This window comes from Musa acuminata, chromosome BXJ1-5 (assembly GCF_036884655.1).
Source record: "Musa acuminata AAA Group cultivar baxijiao chromosome BXJ1-5, Cavendish_Baxijiao_AAA, whole genome shotgun sequence".
Classification (NCBI taxonomy): Eukaryota; Viridiplantae; Streptophyta; class Magnoliopsida; order Zingiberales; family Musaceae; genus Musa; species Musa acuminata.
This window is the reverse complement of record NC_088331.1, coordinates 34,153,721-34,175,042: the sequence shown is the minus strand read 5'-3', so window position 1 is coordinate 34,175,042 and position 21,322 is coordinate 34,153,721. Positions and strand designations below refer to the sequence as shown.

The window sequence follows — 21,322 nt, the reverse complement described above, 5'->3', positions numbered from 1 at the left end:
AGTTTGCTTTCTGGTGCATTCTGACACTCTCCAATTGGTTTTCACTCTCTAATCTTGTGTCATGATTCAGTTGGATGCTAGTGTTTTGAACGAACTACATAAGATGGATGATTATCTGGGTCCAGCTACATCTCTACCATTGCTAGGTTGGACATCATATAAGAATATGGTAAGAGAACATGAAATTGTCTTATAACTTCCCCTTAGTGATTGATTCTTATGTTTAGAAATGGTTCACAATAAGACTATTCTAAGAAATTTATTCAAACATTGAAATTAAATAATCAAGGATATTATTCTTTTTTTTTTTTCTCTTTCTGCTGTTGAATTCAGTAGGCATTCCACATTAGTGCAAACTTGCAAACTTTTGAATAATGAATAGTTTTAGTGTACTCTATAATATAACTTTGTTTGAAAAGAATTATAATCCATTTTTATTCTTATTTTGACAATTAATAAAAGCGTAGGCCTTCACGTCATAGTAAGGCTGCTCCACTGGGATCTAGGTAATCAAGGTTCATGTCATGCAAAGCCCTGCATTGGCAGAAGCCTTGTGCATTCAGCCACACTTTTTTCCTCTTGCACTTAATAAACTTTTTGTTCCTCTGATCCTATCTCATCTTGTTTACCAGAATGCATATATTATTGATTGATTCTTTTTTTTCTCTTTTGTATAGATTAAGAATGCCAGTGACTCATGGGAACCACTGGTTCCATGTTTCGCGACTATTGGACAACTGCAATTAGTTCGCTGCCTCATTTCCTTTAAGCTGCAGTCAACATCTAAGGTAATCATTGCAAAATGATCAAAGTTGTCATCTGAAAATCTACCATTGATTTGATATCCAAAATGAACAGGTCTTTCCCAATCAAATTACAGAACTTACTAATTTTTGGAAGGTTTTCCTGCCCCCAACTTATTTGTTTTACAATTGTTATCATACTAGCAACATGGTACATTTCCATCTTAATAATAAAATTCACTGCTGTTGTTCTAAAAAATAAACTTAAGAATATGATGCTTAATATGCATGCTGCTAGGGAAACAGTTCAGGATGTTTTTCACCAAGGATTGTTGTGCAGATCATCAAAGGGTCAAAACATATTATGATATAGTGAAAATATACTATCTATCTCAAGAAGGGAACCTTTTCTTAGCTTCATTCCAGCTTTCTAGCTCATTTTGTTTGCCATAGCTCATGCTACAAGCTGAAAACTGACATAGGATATGAATGTTATTATTAAATTAAAGTGTTAGTCATCTCAGCAATTGGGTACCCCCAAGGTGTTACTTGGATGGATACCACGACTGAGTAGCACCTAGAAGGTGGACATTGAAAGTTAAGCTGGCTGCTTCACTTGTGTGAAGTTTTTGGGTGACAATTTCTCTTGCCCTAGAAATCTTTTTAACATTGCATCAAGTTGTAAGACCCTCTTTTATTTGCAACTGTTTATGCCTCACCTTTATCCAACAAGTGGTGAGCAAGTGGGGACGACCATGATACTTTGCTCTTATGTGGTTTGGTCCAGTGATTTAAAAAGCACTAGGCGCCAAAAGGTACCAATGTCCAAAATTGCTCGAGGCGTTAGCCGCTTGCTCAAGCGAAGCGAGGCACTAAAATATAAAAATATATAATATAATTAATAAATATAATTATACTTCGGATCCTTTAGATAATTATACTTCCATGTAGGATCTTTTTTTGATGTCATTGGAGTATCTATTGAGTTGCTTTGTACACTTGTCATTTATCTTGAAACCTATCAATAATTTCAAATAAATAAAAATTAATAGTATTAAAATAAAAATAATATATTATTAATTTAATAAATAAAAATACTGTTACTAGTATACAATTAGCAGTATATTGTTAATATACTGCTAACAGTATACTATCGAAATGCGAAGAGTGTGAGTAAGAGGAAGATCGAGGCTGCTGAGAGCAACGACAGTGGTAGCAGAGGTAGTGGCAGCGAGAGCGGGAGGGCGATAGTGGCAGCGACGGCGGCAGCAGCAGCAGTAGTGTTAGAACCCTTGCAGATTCTAAACTTAGGGTTGATCTCTTTAGGGGATCGGCCTTCTTGGAACTCTATAGGGGTTCCTCCCTCCAAGTTGCTGCTCAAAGGCTGCAGAAAAGATTCATTTATTGCTTATGAAAAGAGGAGGAAAATATGGCTATTTATAGGGCTTCTAAACCCTAACTCCTAATAGGACTCCTACTCAAGACTCCTACTTCTAACCAACTCCTAATAGGACTTCTACTCAAGACTCCTATTCCTTTACAACTCCTAATTCTTCTCTAAGAAACAACCTCCTAACCCTAGCCGGCCTCTTCACCTCTTTAATAGGGGTCGACTTAGGTAGGTTTTACATGAATGTCACTCTCAATTAGGACTCTCCTAGCTAGAGTCCTGACAGACCCGCCCTCTTCAAATCAGCCTTGTCCTCGAGGCTGACGATTCATGATTTTTGGGAATTTGATCTTCAAGTTTTCATAGTTCTCCAAAGTGGCATATTTTGTTGGTAGGTTCACTCACTGTATTAGCACTTTAGTAGTGGGTCGTCATCGTCGAGTCACGATCCGTCAATCAACAATGACACTTGGCTAGGTCTGGAGTTCTCCTTGGGTAGTCATATTTGGTGGGTGGCTTTGGGTTGTCTCCAAGCACCTATTTACAATTTTTGTCTGGCCGTTGATTTGTGGGTGATATGCCATACTCCTTTTCAATTTAGTACCCTGCATATGGAATAATTTTGTCCAAAATCTACTCGTGAAGATGCAAGTAGAATTTATCATAAGCACGATGCGTCCCTTATAGTGTAATTCTTTTTAGTCCCAATTGTAATGAGCCACGGAGCTTGGTGCTTCCTCCAATTTTTTTATGATCTTACTAGTCTTCGAATCTTCCTGCCATTCCATCTTAATATCCTCAAGGAAGTCGCTGGTCGAAAGTGAAACGACCGAAAATTCAGCTTGCTTGGGTAGCTACGAAAGCACATTTGCAACAACATTCTTTTTCCACTTTTTGTAAGTTATTTCATAATCAAATCCAAGAAGTTTTGTTACCCATTTTTGCTGCTCAAGGGATGATATCTTTTGCTCCAAAAAGTACTTGAGGCTTTTATGGTCGGTTTTAATTTGAAATCGTCGACCGATCAAGTAGGGTCTCCACCTCGTTGCTGCGTGCACAATGGCGAGCATCTCCTTATCATATGTTGACATATTTTGATGGGAGGGAGACAATGCCTTGCTAGTGTATGCGAGTGGTCGACCATATTGTATGAGAATGGCTCCAATTCCGACTCCAGATGCGTTCGCCTTAATAATGAAGGGTCGGCTGAAATCTGGTAGTGCTAGAACCAACGTCGTCGTCATGGCTGCCTTAAGTTTGTCGAAGGCAACGAAGGCTTTGTCCGACCATTAGAAGACATCTTTTTTCAGTAAGTAAGTAGTGCACTGATCTTTCCATTGTTTTTCATGAACTTACGGTAGTAGCCTATTAAACCCAAAAATCCATGTAGCAATTTTATGTTCATTGAGGTCGGCCAGTTCTGCATTGCTTCTATTTTGGAGGGGTCCACCATCACACCTTCCTTTGATATGATATGCCCAAGATATTCCATCTTTTGTTGCAGAAAGCAAAAATTCATAGTGGTCGTTGTGTGTTCGAAAGGCGATTTTCGGTATGCCTTTTTCACACACTCGTATTTGATGATACCCGGAGCGAAGGTCCAGCTTTCTGAAGATTTGTGCTCCCTTTCATCTAGCAATTCATCTACTACTGGAATAGGGTATTTATCCTTGATGGTTATGCCATTGAGAGCTCGGTAATCAACACATATTCGCCATGTTCCGTCCTTCTTGCGTACAAGTAGCACCGGTGAAGAGAAAAGACTGCAACTTGGCCGAATAACTCCTGTTTCGAGCATCTCTTTTACAATCCTTTCTATTTCATCCTTCTGAAGATGTAGATACTGATATGATCGAGTATTTGTTGGAGGTTTGCTTGGAAGAATCGTTATATAATAATTATGCCGACGGGTAAGAGGTAGGTTGTGCGGTTCGTCAAATATATCTGAAAATTCAGCAAGCAAAGGAAGTAGGTTTGGATCTTCAAATTCTATTGGCTCTCCCTTAGTTAGCTGCTCAAGTTGTACCAAAAAGCTGCTGTATGCTTTATGCAAAACCTTCTCCATTTGTTGTGTGCAAATCATCATTACGTCGCCCCCACGTTTCCCGTACAGTATCACTTGTTTCTCCTTACTGTAAAATTTCATAATTAGTTGCATAAAATTCCAAGAAACATCACATAATGTCGTCAACCATTTAATTCTGAGCATGGCCTCATGATCATCAAGAGGGAGGAGGAAGAAATATGCAATTATCTCTTGGTCCTGCAGCAATAGTTTCACTCACGGGCTCCTATGATCATACTTCAAAATCCATTCGTCAGTGACCTTAACGTCAAACCTGTTGCAATTCCCAATAGGCAAGGCCATCCGGACAGCAACCTTACTATTTAGGAAGTTATTAGTACTGCCCGTGTCGATGAGAACAGTGATCGGTTGTTGTTTGGGAAGGCCTCTAACTTTCATCGTTTGCGGGTTTGAGTAGCCTGCTAGTGCATGTACCGTAACTTCGGTCGATTGTGGCTCTTCTTCTGCATCTTCTTCTTCATGTTCAAGGCTCTCTTCTGGATGTTCAATGACCTCTTCTTCTATTGGTTCAATCATAAGAAGTCTCCCTTTACTACAGCGATGCTTACGGCTCCATGGCTCATCGCAATGCCAACATAACCCTTTTGCATATCGCTCCCGAAGCTCTTCTCTTGTTAACCTCTTTGGTGTAGGGACTCCGTCGACAGTAGGGGGGGCTGAGGGCTTCGATATTACTGGTCGAGGAGCGACCCTAGTCCTTCGAGCTTCATGGTTCAATTGCTCCTCTTGATGTCGTGCGAAAGAGATGGCTGCCATAAGCGTGTACGGTTGTCGCGCTTTAACTTCTCCTCGGATCTCCGGCTTCAAGCCCTCAATGAAGGTCCCCAATAGCTGTTTTTGAGACCAATCATGAGTTTGATTAGTTAACCTTTCAAACCTGGTTTGGTACTCTTGAATGATGGAGGTTTGTCGGATCTTTGCTAGTTGTCCGTCAATGTTCTCGTAATCGGTTGGTCCGAAGCGGATCAGCAGTCCTTCTTTGAATTGTCGCCATGAAAGGACTCCATAAGTATGTTCAAACCAGTCAAACCACTGTATTGCATCCCCTTCAAGATGTATGGCTGCAATTTTCACCATTGATGCATCCGCGGTTTTGTGGTACCGAAAATATCGCTCCACGCGCGAGATCTAACTAATCGGGTCTCCTTCTTCCCATCTAGGAAAATCCACTCTCATGCATGGATAGTTGGGGTCGGTCATAGAGCTTCCCCTCTCTTGGAAGTCATATCTTCGGGTTTGGTGCGATTGGGCAAAGCTCTCTCCTTGATGTGATTTCTTCAGGCTTAGTGGTCGGCCCAATCTGAGTTCGGTAAAGAGCGTCCGAATCTTATCCTCCATTCGCGCTTCGAAGGCTTCGAATTTAGCATTGATTACCTCCTTAGATGTCATAGTATATGCCGCCAAATCTGTGATGTTAAGATCTCTCTTTTGTTGTCGGGTTAAAGGCATGTATTGGTTGAGAGAGGTGATGGTCAAAAGGGTTGGTGGATTGGTGGATGTAGGCTAAGGTTTAGGCTTGTTTTGTGGCTATTTTGGGTGCAGTTTGAAGGTGTGGTTTGGTGGAGTTTTAGGGCTGTGGATGAAAGTTTTGGATCTGTGGTATATGACAGCAAAGGTTTGATAGAAATCAATGGAAGTTGCAGCAAGTATGTGCTGTCTTGTAAGAGCAGAATTGTCGTCGAAGAAACAGTGGTTTTTCGACGAAATTTTCACCAAAAACTTAAGAGAATTGAGGAGGGAATTGATAGCAAAATCACAGTTTATATGACAGCAAGGATGTCTAATTTAATCAAGAAAATTTTGGCAGTATAACAACAAGGAAATTGGTGCAAGCTGCTATAGCAGAATTCTCGTCGAAAAATTTTAGCGGCTTGGGACGAAAATTTGAAGCAACACAAAATCATTTTTAGAGATGAACTCCTCAATAGATCAATCTTAGATGGAAGCCAAGATGATCTATGAAGTATCTAAGAAATTTCATTCAGAAAAGATTGCAAATAGATGGGTTAAGGCAACAATATGTGGCTGAAATTTTCTGTAGCACAGATTTTCAAGTGTATCAGATTGGACGTAAAAGATTGGTGGTTTATATTGAGATTTTTTTGACGAAACGAAAGGGAAATCTACTATTAGGAAGTGTCAAAGCTATCATAAAAATTTCGTAGAGATTTGGACAGAAAAAAACATAGTATCAAGATCAAACAAACAGTACTATACGGCTGAAATTTTATAATGCAGATTTTCAAGTATAGCAGATTAGACGTAAAGGATCAATGGTTTATATTGAGAATTTTTTGACAAAACTAAAGGGAAATCTACTTTAGGAAGTGTCAAAGATGTCATAAAAATTTCGTAGAAATTTGGATTGAAAAAACACAGTAGCAAGATCAAACTGACAGTGCTATGCGGTTAGAATTCTGCAATGTATCTTTCGTCGTTGAGATGAAAACTTTGTGACGAAAAGTTTATGCAGCAATATAGGAATAATTTTTTTGGGATTTTTGAATAAGGATAACTAAATTGCAGCAGCAGTAAGGTAGGAAACCAGAACCTGTTGCAATTCACGGGGAGATCAAAGGATGATCCGCGGTGGTAGAGATGACGACGGAATTTGACGACGATCTTTTAAGTAATTGTGGGAATTGTTTTAGGCGGCTGTGATGGGTTGATGGATGGCTGTGGAACGGCAGCGAGATGCCACGAACGCTGCTCTGATACCAGATGTTAGAACCCTTGCAGATTCTAAACTTGGGATTGATCTCTTTAGGGGATCGGCCTCCTTGGAACTCTATAGAGGTTCCTCCCTCTAAGTTGCTGCTCAAAGGCTACAGAAAAGATTCATCTATTGCTTATGAAAAGAGGAGGAATACATGGCTATTTATAGGGCTTATAAACCCTAACTCCTAATAGGATTTCTACTCAAGACTCCTACTTCTAACCAACTCCTAATAGGGCTCCTACTCAAGACTCTTATTCCCTTACAACTCCTAATTCTTCTTTAAGAAACAACCTCCTAACCCTAGTCGGCCTCTTCACCTCTTTAATAGGGGTTGGCTCAGGTAGGTTTACATGAATGTCCCTATCAGTTAGGACTCTCCTAGCTAGAGTCCTAACAAGTAGCGACAGCGGCGAGCAACGACAACAATGGCGAGCAGCGATTGTGGCAGCGGTGAGCAACGACAGCAATGACGAGCAACGATAGTGGCAGTAGTAGCGGAAAGCAACGACAGCGGAGAGAGGCAACGACAGCGGAGAAGAAATCTCGGTTGTAAAATCACGAGCAGGGTTAGGGTTGGGAAAGTCACGAGAGGGATGTTGGGAGGCTGATATCGGTGCTTTAGTTGGTTCGATCGAACCAACTAAAGCACTAGAGACCAAACCAGACCTAAAATATTGGTTCGGTCGCTTGGTTTAACACGGGCACTCGCCCGAAGTGCCCAGCGCCTAGGCTCGGGCGACAGCCCAGGCGGCGCTTCTTTGAAGCGCACCACCTAGAAATGAAGCGAGGCGCTCGGGTCGCGTGTCGCCTCGCCCGAGTGCCTTTTGAAATCGCTAGTTTGGTCAAACTACTTTTGTATTCATATGGAGATACTTCTTCCGAGTAGTACTTAAGAGGTGGGTATTGAGGGTTAAGCTAGTTGTTTCGCTCTTGTTTGAAGTGTTTGGATGATGATGTCCACCTTACCACTTCTTAGGACCTTTATGACTGCATTGAATTGTAAGCACTTATCTATTGATTCTAGCAAGTGATATGCAAGTGCAGACCGGCCAAGGCATTTTGCCGTTGTACACATTTAGTTAGGCTAACTTCTTTTATGTGTAGTTAACTGGGCAATGAAGTACCACATTATCACACACCTAGCTGATTTTGCGTAAGTCATGCAGCACCGTTCGATGTTTGCCCACAAAAGGTTAACCTCCTTGTAACCTTGTAGAGTTCCCTAAGGATCTACAAAAGAGAAGACAGATGAGTAGAAGCATTAAACTCGAGATCTCACAAATAGATATTTCATCAAATACTTAATAAGCAAATGCCAAATACAAAGATAGACTTTGTAAGCTTTGAATGGTCGTATAATAAAGGGTCCAAGGTAATCTACCACATTAAAAAGTCCTTACAAAAAAGTGCCTATATGACATCACTATAGAGCTAAGCAATAAACCAACATAAGGCACTACCCCAAGGCCCATCTAACTATATGTCACCCTAGCAGATCCAAGATGCTTGGATGACTGACGTTTTTGGTTATTTTGTGCATATGGAAAACACCTAAAATGGCTGGCTAGAGGTCTTATTTTTGGGCGGCTTTTCCTTTACACGACAACCACACACATGCTACGTTTACAAGCCTATAACGACCACAAAACCTAACCAAAATAGGGACATAAACAAAACAAAAAAATATGAACATGCATAAACATTACATCGAATACCTTACGAACTGTTGATGACATTTTGCCCCACTTATTCTTGGCTCCCAATTATTCTTTGTCATTGTTGTTGAGTAGTTGAACTTTGATCTATCAACACTGCTCTAATTCGCTAATGACTCCGACTATGGTGTAGGGTTGGTTGAGTCATGCTAATCTGCTAGTATCTATAGATCTTTCAAATGAAGGAAAAGACCTTGTTGTGTGCTAGTCCCTTTAACATCTTTTGTTGATTGAATTGGATGAATGTAGTTGGAGCTTTAACGAGCATTGCCTTGTAGAATATAAAGTTTTAAGGCCTTTCCTCTATAAAATTTGACCATCAATTTCTCTTTTGCTTAGTCGTTACCTCTAAATACATTCACATCACTTATGCTTTTAACTATTACTCTATTAAGAATAAAGTGGACAATCTACCTTTAATAGAATCGATCACTATTGGGGAGGGTTTGGTACCTATTGTCTGTTGCTATGTCTCCTCGAAGGATCTTCAAAAATGTGTAGAGCTTATCTGCTAAATAATCAAGAGAATTAGGGTACTTGGCTTCGCCCATTCTCTCAAAAGTTAAAAAGAATAAGGTTGCTTGATCTCGCTTGCTTCCTAGAGGGTTGTACTTCATGTATCAAGTTGGTTACTAGTTTTCGTCTGCTCTTTACTTACACTTTTGAAGCACTTGAAGTATTGCACTCCTTGCGCTGTGTTAGCTACTATGATTTATCTTCTCATTGTCATCGAACTTTCACAATATACCCAAAAATAACAAAATTTCACCCTGACTAAAGCAATTCTTTATTAGTTTTTATCATCCCTCTGGGATTGTACCACCTCCATTTTTGTCACCTACTTTGAGCAGAAAAGGATACAACACTATGTGTTGCCTACTTCGTTCATGGGTTGAGCACTCTCGCATCGATCCAAAGTTCCCAACATTCGTTTACTTTGATGAGTAGCTCGTTGACACTTGTTTTACTAAGTTCCATGGCCTTTGCCCTTTTGCCTTGTCTTGGTACTTAGAGTTTGCCACTACACTCTCTATTGTCTTGGCCCCTCTTACGACCATATGCTCTCCCTCTATGAAAGCAAGGGATCGATGGCTCTACGGAATTCCTATTTTTGTGGTATTAGGGAGCTTCCTTATGCCTATAACCCTACTATCTATCGCCTCACATCTGTGTCCCTTTCCTACTCCTTACATTGGCAAATCTACCTCTATGGCACACCTCCAAGTCTACATCCATTATGTTCGATGCTTGGTTTTAGGTAGCTAAATCCTTGTGGACTTGTCATCACTTCTGCACCCCTTTCGACCACCTGTTTCAATACTTCTATGTTCTTTGAGCAGTTGACCTTGGTCGATAGAAAGATAGGCTATAACTTCCACGCATGGCCTCTGCTACTATGTTGTAGGGTTCGTGTCGTTCTCCTTTGCATCTTTGGTAACAATGTTCACTCACTCAGCCTTCTCCTTTGACTTGCTAGGCTCCCTCAGGCGAATGAGCTCTAGAGCAATCCACCCTCTAGCAACTTAAATCATACCTCCATATGACCAAGTCATCCATAGAACTCTTTGTACTTGCACTCAAAAGATCCACCATTGCAATACATAACCCTCATATGTTGATGTCTAAGGCTTTCATCTGATACAAAATTTGGTGCACTCCTGGAAAACTCACCTTTATGAGACCATGACATTCATTCCTTTAATTCAAGGCCCTTCTTACTATCGTGTTGCTCACTGAACTGTTCTACCATAATCCGCTGCATCATATCACCTCCTGATAATGTCTTTATTGCACTTTAATCTTTGTGTGGTGAACTCAAACTACGATATCTCCATGTGTGGCCTTCGTCGACATATCACTAGGCCTTTACCATCTTTAATTGTGTTCCCTCCATTGGCAATTAACCTTTCTCCATCCGCACTTGGGTCATTCACGGCCAAAGCATAGCTCTAGGTCAAGCTGTTACCTACTAACTCTTGAAGTCCATCGACTTAACTGAAAATTGGTGTATCATTATTTGGATCCTAGGCTTATGCCCTAGTGTAATCTCTATTGCGCACAGCTTCCTTTGTGACAACTTGAATGGTACATTGCGGTATATTCTTCATGAGCATCTACCTCTACGGTCTCTTGCCTCGTACCATTCCAACTTCACCATTGCAAATTGAGTTGGCCTCCTGCCTTAGTCTCTTTGTCAATTGCCTTGCCGAGATGAAGTGCATGTGCCTCAATTTTCTCTTTAACTTTGGCATCGTACAAGATAAGTCCGCTCCATCAGAATAAGGAACCCAGGGATCAGCATGGTTTCGCTCTTGTCTTTGCAACAATTCATGTCTTTGATCTTTCCAAGGAAAGCTCCACGAAGTTGGTACTTTCGCTCTATATTCTGTCTTCTAATTCAACTCCTTTCATGCGACTTGAGTACTTCATGAAGTTCACCCAAGTTGCTTTGCTTCTTGGTTTGCATTGAGATGATGGTGGTCCTCGCATCCACCACATCATGGGTTAACCCTTTGTTGAGCCCGATATTCTCCTCATCTACTCTTAGTGTGTCTTTGTTTGGTGTTGCCTTTGGTTTCTCCCCTACTTTGATCATGCAATGTGTCTCTCGATGCATCATCTCATATGAGATCTTATGATGACTCCTTACTACTTGCTCGTTTGAGCTTTATAAAGCTTCAATCTTGAGGTACCTTTCACAATATATGCAATCCAATGCACATGAATCTCTCACTAGAGCATCGAGACTTAACCCTTGAATACTTATCTCATTGGAGCAACTTCTTTCTTTGTATACTTCTTTCTGGAAGTTTCGGAGATCATCTCTTTTTACTACTTCGCGTTACTGAACAAATTGTGTGTTGTTTTACCACTGTGAACACACTTGCTAGATCGTGACTCTTCATCAATATAGCCCTCTGTTGAGCCCCACCAAGCCTAGCAACATGCTGAACCCATTGCTCAGTTCAACGTCTTGCAAATGTATGCATCCATTGTGTTGAAGAGAAAGTTTTCATGCTCCACAGCGTCGAATTTCGATCACCTAGCAATGGCCATAGATAGTTCATCGTTTTTATACAAGGTATTACATGAGTATCGAATTATTCGAGTCAACAATTTCCCTTATCTTTGCTAGCTTTGTACAAACTCTTTCAATCGTTGAGCAACCTATGCCTACTTGCACTATCTCACATTTGCTAAGCGCCCCCGCTTGCATTAAACACCATCAAGTTACGTTGCCAACGTCAAACTGTAGCTCAAAATCAGCTATCTCATCCTTTCTGCGCTATGCGTTCTTCCTAGGTCGCTTGTCTTCATGGTGCTTCTCGCACGAAGGGTTGGTCATTCCTTTAAATGCCAATCTCGGATGTTTGCTCCTTTGAGTGACTCTTTTCACTATGCCTCAATGTCCGTTTCCCTCAAACGATCACGCATGCTAGATGCCCTCCACATAGCCCTGTTTGGTCCCCTATGTTGCATGCCAAGTGTTTTTAACATGTTTGTCCTGCTCTGATATCATATGTCACATACTTGATTTTGCCTAAGTTGTATAGTATCCTTGCATGTCTATCTACAAAGGGTGAGCATCTTCGTAACCTCGCAAGGCCCCTTAAGGACATGCAAAAAAGAAGATGGGTTAGTGGAAGTACTAAACTCGGGATCTCATAAGAAAACGTTTTTAGCAAACACTTGGTAGACAATGCAAAATATAAAGATGGACTTTGTAAGCTCTGAACAATTATGCAATGAAGTTCCTAAACAATCCATCGTGCCCAGAACTCCTGACGAACGAGTACCCATATGACACCGCTACGGAACCAAGGGACAAACCAACCCAAGATACTATCCCAAAAGCTCATTCAGCGATGTGTCTTCTAAGTAGCTCTAAGGTGCTAAGGTGCTGAGATGTTGATGTTTTTAGCTATTTTGTGCACATGGAAAACACCCAAAATGGCCAGCTGAAGATTTTTTTTGGGGGTAGTTTTGCCTCTGCGCGATGACCACACACATGCTGCGTTTACAAGCCTGAAATGACAACAAAACCTAACCAAAATGGGGCTGCCAAGCCTATTGCAAGCCCCTTACATGTTGTTCAAGGCATGAACAAAACAGAAAAGCACAAACATACATAGACATTACATCGATCACCTTCCCTATGAATTGTTCGTGACAACAAAGATTACCCAGAGTAACTTAACCCATGACTGTAAGCATGACCAAGTTAAAAGTAATTTGAGTTGTAGAATTTGCTCATTACTAGGGCAAATTTTGCATGAAGCTATGATCAATGTTTAGTGATAAATCTCAAGGTTTCTTCAGTTTGCACCTTGATAAGATTGACGTAAGACTGGAAAGTTCTATGATGATACGAAAGAGCAAGATATACAAATCCAACAAGTGTTTTTGGCCAAAATTTTGACTATCCAAGTGTTCTAATTTTCCGACTGAAGCAACTCAAATGGTTGCACATACATCTGTATATTCTTTGAGGCCTCAGAGCATTTGTACCAACAAAGTAGTTCTTGATATATATATACTTATACATATGTATGTATATATAACTGTTATTTTTCTTTGTTTAGTTGATATTTTCATTTAAATTACATCTAAAAATAGATTTGACAATTTTATAACCTAGTGTACCATAATTTTAGCAGATTAAGGCAGGTCGTGTTTATTCTGTTGTTGAAGGTCTAAATGCCTCAATTTACTCCCAGAGGGATGAAATACTTGAGGTTAGTAGATTTTTCTTGTGAATTTTTCTTATTCAAAGAGCAAACTTTACTGTAGAAATATTGATAAATTAGTCATTATTTTCTTAAAACAGAGCATAAATTCAGAAATGAAGGATAATCCATCTATAAAACTTCTTCAAGCTTTTAACAAAGAGCGGAAGCTTTGTGGTCTCTTTTCTCCTCTTCAAACCATTTATATTTCGGAAGAGCCTCCTATTTTGTTGGGCAGATCTGCATCTATTTTGTCCATATCACAGGTAATTGTTCCTTGATGTTTTATGTCAGAAATTTGTGTAGTTGAATTTTACATAGGACGACAAGTCATAGTTTCGAACTGGAAGAGAATCATTTCATTTCTTTCTACTGTAAAAAAAAATCAAGTCAATTGCTTACTACTAAATGACAAAGCTACTTCATGTGTAATTTCGAAAGCTGTCTCTCTGCCCTGTTTATTTCTTAGAATCTTAGTGTTATGGAGTAAATCTGCTAATGGCACCTGCCATCAATACTATTCAGAGGTGAAGTGATGGATCCGAAGAAGAAAACAATTATGTGGGGAAAAAGGTTGTTCACACTCAAGACATTTGACGAGCATGATGTGGTACTGGCTTTTAACAGCCACTTTTACTTGAACAGGAACTTGTTTTCAAACTAGTGCTGCTATATGTCATAATAATTAGCTCTAAGCCTTCCTATCAGTAACTCATGACTAAATCTTTGTTGTTTTCTCCAAGGTTGCTTTTGGGGCCTTTATGCCAACCATTGACTCTGGATAGTGCTGAGAGCCTTTTCAAATCAGAAATGAGGCTTAACATGCTTGACATTATTGTTTGAGCATTCTAAAGCACCATGATCTAAAAGTTTTTCTAGAAGTATTGTATTTTTTTTCTATTGTATGAAGCACCTTCCATTGTTTCTTTTTTGTTTTGTTCCACCTTTCAAATCGTATCAATGGTGGAGTCAATGCTTCATGATCTCATGCTGGAAATCTCATGCAATTATGGTTATTGGATCTTCACACAATAACTGTTTCTCTTTCAAGCCACTTTGTGTAGCAAAGCTAACATTTTAAATTGATTGGTAATGAACTAAATGGGGCCTAATAAACTTCCTTGACTTACTTAGCTTAGCGATGAGTTCTATGCTCTTCTTTATAGTCTTTGCAAACTGAAGATGATTTTAGGTGATTTGCTCCTTTAGTGCATTAGATGAAATTGTAACAACCATAATAAATCTTTCAGCCTGCATACCACTTAGGTACCATTGCAAGAAACTTTATCATTAATTTTGCTTTAAAAGCTCACTTTCATGAATTACCATGGCATGAAACTCAACCTGTTTCCAAAGGGTGAATTGCAATCAACTACCAGTGATCTAAATGATACTTTCAATGAAACTTCTCAATTTGCATACTCAGTAGGAATCAACTGTCAGTGATCTTAATAATGCTTTCAAGGAAACTTCTCAATTTGTTGTCCTCATTAGGAACACTGATAATATGATAGCAAAACAAATTAGATGCTGATGATGCTTCATGAGTGGTTAATTAGCTGATGATTATAGAATGGGCATCTAGATTTAATTGCTCTTCCCCTAATGAAGGTCCTACTTCAATAACAGTTATAGTATCAACTTTCTATCAAGGCTTATTTTTATTGGCAGAACTGTTGATTGTGGTTGCTTTTATGTGTGTTACATGTTCTGCACCACACATTGTTTTATGCTTTACTTCATTCATGATAGGCATTATGCACTGGTACCTCAGAAAACAATATGCACCAATAATTACAAGTGCAGAACCATGTATTGCTGTTGTGACAACCAACGTGCTTGCATTGACACTGAGCTCCTAGATGCACAAGATTTTTAGAATATCAGTACACGCTAATCTTTTCTGGATAAAGAGGAAGCAAGCATCTGAGTGAAATTCTACAGAAACATGAGGATGCAGAAGAACATTATTATACACATTCTATTAGCTCAGTTATTTCATTAGCATTTTGAGGAAAATGTCTAATGAAAGTTATCCTATGAGGATTGTATAAATCAACATTTGTGTTTGAGCTTTTGTGGTTTTACTATGATCTGTGTATTGCAGTTTGAACATTGTGTCGCAGACTTCTATTCCAATTTGTGTATGATAAGTTAAACTAACGTAATTTGGAATACTAAGACTAAGAGACCAGTAGCACAAATTTTTTTATCTCAGGATATACCTTGAATTGAGGTTGGTATTATCATCTTTCCCTATGTTGATTTGACATTTGGAGGAGGCAATTAGATTTAGTTGTCTGTCTTCTATTGTCACTTTGCATCCCTTTATTTAACATTATGCACCTACTTTCATTTTGCAGTAAATGATTGAAAAACTTGTAATTTAACAAAGTTGTTAAATGCTTGGTGTAATAACACCATAGATGGGCTGATTAAGGTGCTTTTCAAATTAGCTGAACCATGAGAATTATCTAGGTTTACAAAGGATTTTAGTGGTATTTATTCTACACAAAGAAATGAGCAAAATGTTATCAATTAGCTTGCCTAGAAACTTTAAGAGTTGTGTGAGAAAATGAAGAGTTATTTTTTTCTAGGTGTTAACACTGGGACTCTACTTCTATATTAAGTGTACCCTTTCCTTCTCAGCTGTGATAAGTTTTTAAAGCTGTTGAAGTCTACTAAGAGACATTTTGGGTTTTTAAAAGACATAAGTTTCCTAGATTTCAAAGGAGGAAGTCTAAGAGGAAACTTCTGTACCATAGTTCCTAAACCTGTATAAACAGTAGAGCTTGTCAATGGATGAAACTGTGAGGTTTACAAAAACAAAACTAGTAGCGTCCGTTAAGAAGTATTGTCAGCATGTCCAACATAGTCTTGACTCTTGAACCCCTTCAAGAGCTCTCTCATCACTAAATGGGAAGTCATGAAACAAAAACTGAAGGAAAAATAACTGTCAGCCTACTTTCGGAGCCAAATGATTGAACATTATTAAACTATAAGCAGTTGACTTTTAGTATGGCTGAATATTTGGCCCGATTTGAGGAACTTTTGCTTATGTGTGAAATTGAGAAGAACCAAATCATCACCATTCAAAAGTTTGTTAACATATTAAGGTTTAATATCAAATAGAAGTCGGCCTTAGTTTTCCTGACACTTGGACTCGTCGAGCCTTTAAGATTGAGAAGTATGTGCATCTTCTCAGTATTTCAACAATAGAATAATTTCCTTATCTACTCAAGTAATGGCTCTATCAAGCCAAAAATCCCAACTACAAGCAAAACCTTTGCCTAAACCATGAATCATCCATCTCGTTCGGTCACTAATTATTTAACTAGTTCTTCAAATCCAGTCTCACTAATACCATAATAGAGATCATATTGTCTTTCATTGTCTTTAACATACCCTTACCTTAAAACAAAAAACTAAGGGATCAAATCGAGGAAGTAGACCAAGTAGTTAAATTCGAAACATACTTAGGTAGTGAAAATGAACTAGAAATTGAAGATGCCCATGTCAATGTTGTCCACATTATTTTCTATAGTACTAGTGATTTCAATGAATGGAAGCGGACAAATATCTTTTATACTTTTATCCGAAGCAAAGAGAGAACTTGAAGTTGGTTATTGATGGGGCAGCACTAGGAATTTAGTCTCAAAATTTGTCATCAAGAGACTAAACCTTAAGATAGAGTTACATCCGAAGTCATTCAAGGTCATGTGGCCACTTTACCCATGATTGAGAGGTGATTGGTACCAATCAAAATAGGTGATTACTAGACTGAAATTTACTACGATGTTCTAACAATGGATGTTGCCCATATTCTTCTAAGTTGGCCTTGGCTATATGACCTCGATGTTATCAATCAAGGGAGGAAAAACAACTGTCTTTTGGTACAAAGTTAAAAACATCATCATGCGACTAGTGAAACCATCGAAAAAGGGCAAATCAAGAACTCCTAAATCCTTTTCACAAGCCCCAACCACCAAGGGAACTCCATTTACTGGATCCTAAGTCTTTAGAAGTAGAGAGCCTAGACAACAATTTTGTGTGGCCATCATCACTAAAGAGATTCCAAGCCCTTGCACTGCTAACTAAGGTTAAATCCTTGTTAGATGAATTTTCTATTATCATACCCATTCCACACTCACAATGCAAAATGTGAGTTTAGATTTTGTCCGTGGACTTTCTAAAACAACCTATGGCCATGATTCTATTCTAGTTGTTATTGATCGAATTTTAAAAATGACTCATTTTATCCCTTGTAATAAGACTAATCATACCTCATACATTGCTAAGTTGTTCTTTTGGGAAGTGGTTAAGTTAGACAGTTTGCCTCAACCATGGTGTCTGATAGGGAAGTAAAATTTGTTAACAATTTTTGAAAAACTTTTGGAAACTATTTGACACAACATTGAAGTTCTCTTTAGCCTTTCGCCCTTAGATTGATGGCAACTAAGATTGTTAATTATTCCTTAGGAAATCTTCTTACATATTTAGTTGGGGAGAAATTGAGAAACTAGGACTTAATGATACCACAACATAGTTTGCATACAATAACTCAGTCAATCGTTCTACTAGAAATAGCTCATTTAAAGTTATTCTTGGCTTTAGTCTTGACCCACCCATTAATGTTGCACCCTTGCACTTACTATCACACCTCAAAAATTAGCCCACTCCTTCGCTCAACTTATCTAAGATTTGCATACTAAGATTCAACATAAAATTACCCAAGGTAATGAAAGTTACAAACTTGCTGCCAATGCACATAATAGGAGGCAAGAGTTTCAAGTTAGTGATTTTGTGTTGATTGGTATTCACCCTGAGAGATTCCCCAAAAACTTATTCAAAAAGTTACATGCTCGAGCTATTGATCCTTTCCCCATTAGCCAAGAATTTAAATCTAATGCATATATGCTCGATTTGCCTTTGGATTTAAAAATGTCTAGTTTTCAATATGGAGTATTTAACTCCATATCATGGTATTTTTAAACCTCCTCCGTCTATCAGTGTTCTTGCAAGTGGCAATCCTCTCAAAGCATCGACTCTTCCACAAATATAGGGATGATGTAGAGGCTATTCTTGATGATCGTCTTGTTACATCTGCTACTAGCATCACTCAACACTTTCTTATCAAATATCGTGATTGTGCAACTTCTAATATGCCACTTGGATTACTTAATAGAATTTCATGATTTTGCACTAGACTTATTGGACCAGTATTTTATAGACCACTCTTTGGGGTCGAGTTATTTTCCATCAGGGAGAATGATGGAGAACCATTTAGGTTTATAAAAGATTTTAGAAGAGTTTATTCTACACAGAATTCAACAAAAAGTCATTAATTAGCTACCCTAGTAATTCTATGAGTTGTGGGAAGATAAAGAGTCTTTTAATCTTTCTAGATGTTAACCTTGGGACTACTTTTGTAATAAGTGCAATCTTTTTCTTCTCAACTACGATAAGTTTTTAAAGTTGTTTAGGTTTCCTAGGAGCCCGCATTTTGGGTTTCTAAAAGACATAAGTCCCTTAGAAGTAAAAGGAGGAAGTCTAGGAGTTTACTCTTGGGAATCATTGCCCACATTTATTGTACTAAAGCTCCTAAAACCCTATAAATAGTCGAGCTTGTCAATGGATGAAATAGCTCAGATTTGAGTGAAAAAATTTGCATCTTCTCTCTTCTAGTCTCTTATTCTCCTATCTAAGCTCACTCCTCTCTTACTCTGTCTCTCTACTTCTCTTGCTGGTCTACATCACCTATAGTATTTTTATAAGGTGACAGCAATTGTTTTTTATGTATACAGGAGACATGCTCATTAAAAGATGTAGACATGTAGATTCTAAATTGAGTTCTTTTAACATTTTTTTTATTTATGCTTCTATTTTGTCACACGTAGATTCTTTTTTTTAACACTCTTGCCTGATTTGTCTTACAAACTCTTAAAGTACTTTGCCTAAGCATAGGGTATATAAATATATATTTTGGTATATATTTGAAATTGCTCCTAGACTTGTATAATTGCAAAATGTGCTTTGTTCAAGTCATCTTATTTAAGGCTACTTGTGCCTCTTCTCTGACTCGATTGATGGGGACAATGTCTTTTTTTCATATCTACCATATGGACTGGCTAACATGAATTTGTTTTGGGGTAATGGAGAATATACCAGTATCTCACATCTTATCAAGCCAGATTTTTTTCATTTATAAACCATTTGTTTTATAACATGAATTTGCTTTTTTGTGTGAATGTGTTCAATGGAAACCACAATGTGAGGTTGAGTTTTTCGAATAGCTTATTTCTGAAAATTTATGCTCTTCAAAATACTAACAGAGAAAAGAAGATCCTAGGTTTACTTGGTTCTGTTCTTAATTTAATGTTTATTTTTATTTTCCATGCAGCTGCCACAATATGTACTCGATTCTCACTTGGGCACTTTGACCAGTAAAACAAAGAAATCCATTATTGACTTTTCTCCTGTTGTAAGTCCCTCTATATTTTTTCTTGTCAATTGACCTAGTTATAGGGTATATTCATTAAAAGAATGGATAGATTCTGCTACAGTTATAGGAGCTTCTTGTTTCTGTTTCTGAATTCGTTAAATATATTATATATTGAAATCATAATGTTTCCAATTTATGATAGTATATATTGAGTCGATTTCTGTTTTAGGCCATTGGACTTGGAACATTTCTTAAGCAGTTTCATCCTTCTCATACGACCCAATATGTACAGGTAATGTCTCACTACATGGAGTGATCTCCTTAAGTTTGTCATATTTTTTCTTAGTTGATTTGTCTTAATGCAGTACATGGGTCAGTATGTAAGAATTACGGCAGAAATAGCATATGGAGGGGTCTATGATCCTCAGATATTGTCTGGTGACCCGGCATCGGAGGTATTTACTCATATTCATTATCCAATAATCATCTCGTTATCTTTTTAAAATCATCTAGTATATGACATTAACTCCTGATTGAATTCTAGGTACAGATTTATGTTAAGAATTCTTGAATGCTTTGGCAATTATTAGACACCTCATATTGTGGCCTTTTTTCTATGGCATGAAGTTTTTTCCTCCATTTGTTATTCTTCCATGTCATCATTATCATTCTTTGCATTCTTTGCCTTCATTGCCCATAACAATAATATTCTTGTTGAATTTCTTGTTCATTGCTTACCACCTGCCTCTTTGTTGTCTTCAATTTTTTCAGGTTCTGAAGCCAGCATTCTGGTTGATGTATTTCTGTAGACATATGAGCATCTCAAAGAATTTAGCAGAATCGTGTCTACCGCTGTCTCTTGTTGCCATGCTACAGATGTGATCAAGTCAAGCTCCCGCTGAGGAGATACCTGGAGCTGCATGGTGTCAGGCCACCAGGAACGATATCTGGGAAAGCTTAATGTACATGTCATCACCTAATAACAATAATGTTGATGTCTTGGGAAGAATTTTGCCTACAGTCATCTGAGCACACCTGAGCACACGTGATGGAACAGAGTGATGCATAACCAATCGTCAATGACGATAGTGATTTGATGCATGATCGATGTGCAAGGACAAAGAACCATATCAAGGAAATAGTCGTTTATGATGATGAATTGTTCTTATGATTCATATTCAGTCTGACCGATTGATAATTTATTGATTGAACCACTTCTGAGGGTCAAAATACAGAAAGATTTTATTAGAAAGTATTGATCACTTGGCAGATATCATGTTGATTTTGGCATTCTAGTTACTGGTAATGTTCATAAGGAGGTAGACATATGGATTAAATAACAAATGACAATTGTCTTCATCATCAAAATCCGAGATTCAACATATGAAAAGATCAATGCATCCCTTACTTCCTTACTGAAAAAAAATGCTTTTCAATGGTCGAACAAAACCACCACCACCTTCGATGAACTTAAAGTCGCAATGACAACAATGCCAGTAT

At 38.3% G+C, this 21,322-nt stretch overlaps 1 protein-coding gene across 2 annotated transcripts in view; it reads left to right on the top strand.

Annotated features, from left to right (window-relative positions):
• Window positions 1–21,098, top strand: part of LOC103973517 (uncharacterized) — a 60,044-nt gene extending 38,946 nt beyond the window's left edge. Inside the window, exons 22-29 of one of the 2 annotated variants that reach the window (XM_009388098.3) lie at window positions 71–169; window positions 678–788; window positions 13,312–13,389; window positions 13,482–13,646; window positions 19,781–19,861; window positions 20,052–20,114; window positions 20,188–20,277; window positions 20,594–21,098. In XM_009388098.3, the coding sequence (XP_009386373.2) occupies window positions 71–169; window positions 678–788; window positions 13,312–13,389; window positions 13,482–13,646; window positions 19,781–19,861; window positions 20,052–20,114; window positions 20,188–20,277; window positions 20,594–20,704 (798 nt within the window). In that variant the 3' untranslated portion in view covers window positions 20,705–21,098. Of the gene's footprint in view, window positions 1–70; window positions 170–677; window positions 789–13,308; window positions 13,390–13,481; window positions 13,647–19,780; window positions 19,862–20,051; window positions 20,115–20,187; window positions 20,278–20,593 lie in introns of both variants that reach the window. The other variant, XM_018821453.2, reaches the window with a different exon arrangement.
• Window positions 21,099–21,322: the final 224 nt, after the last annotated feature.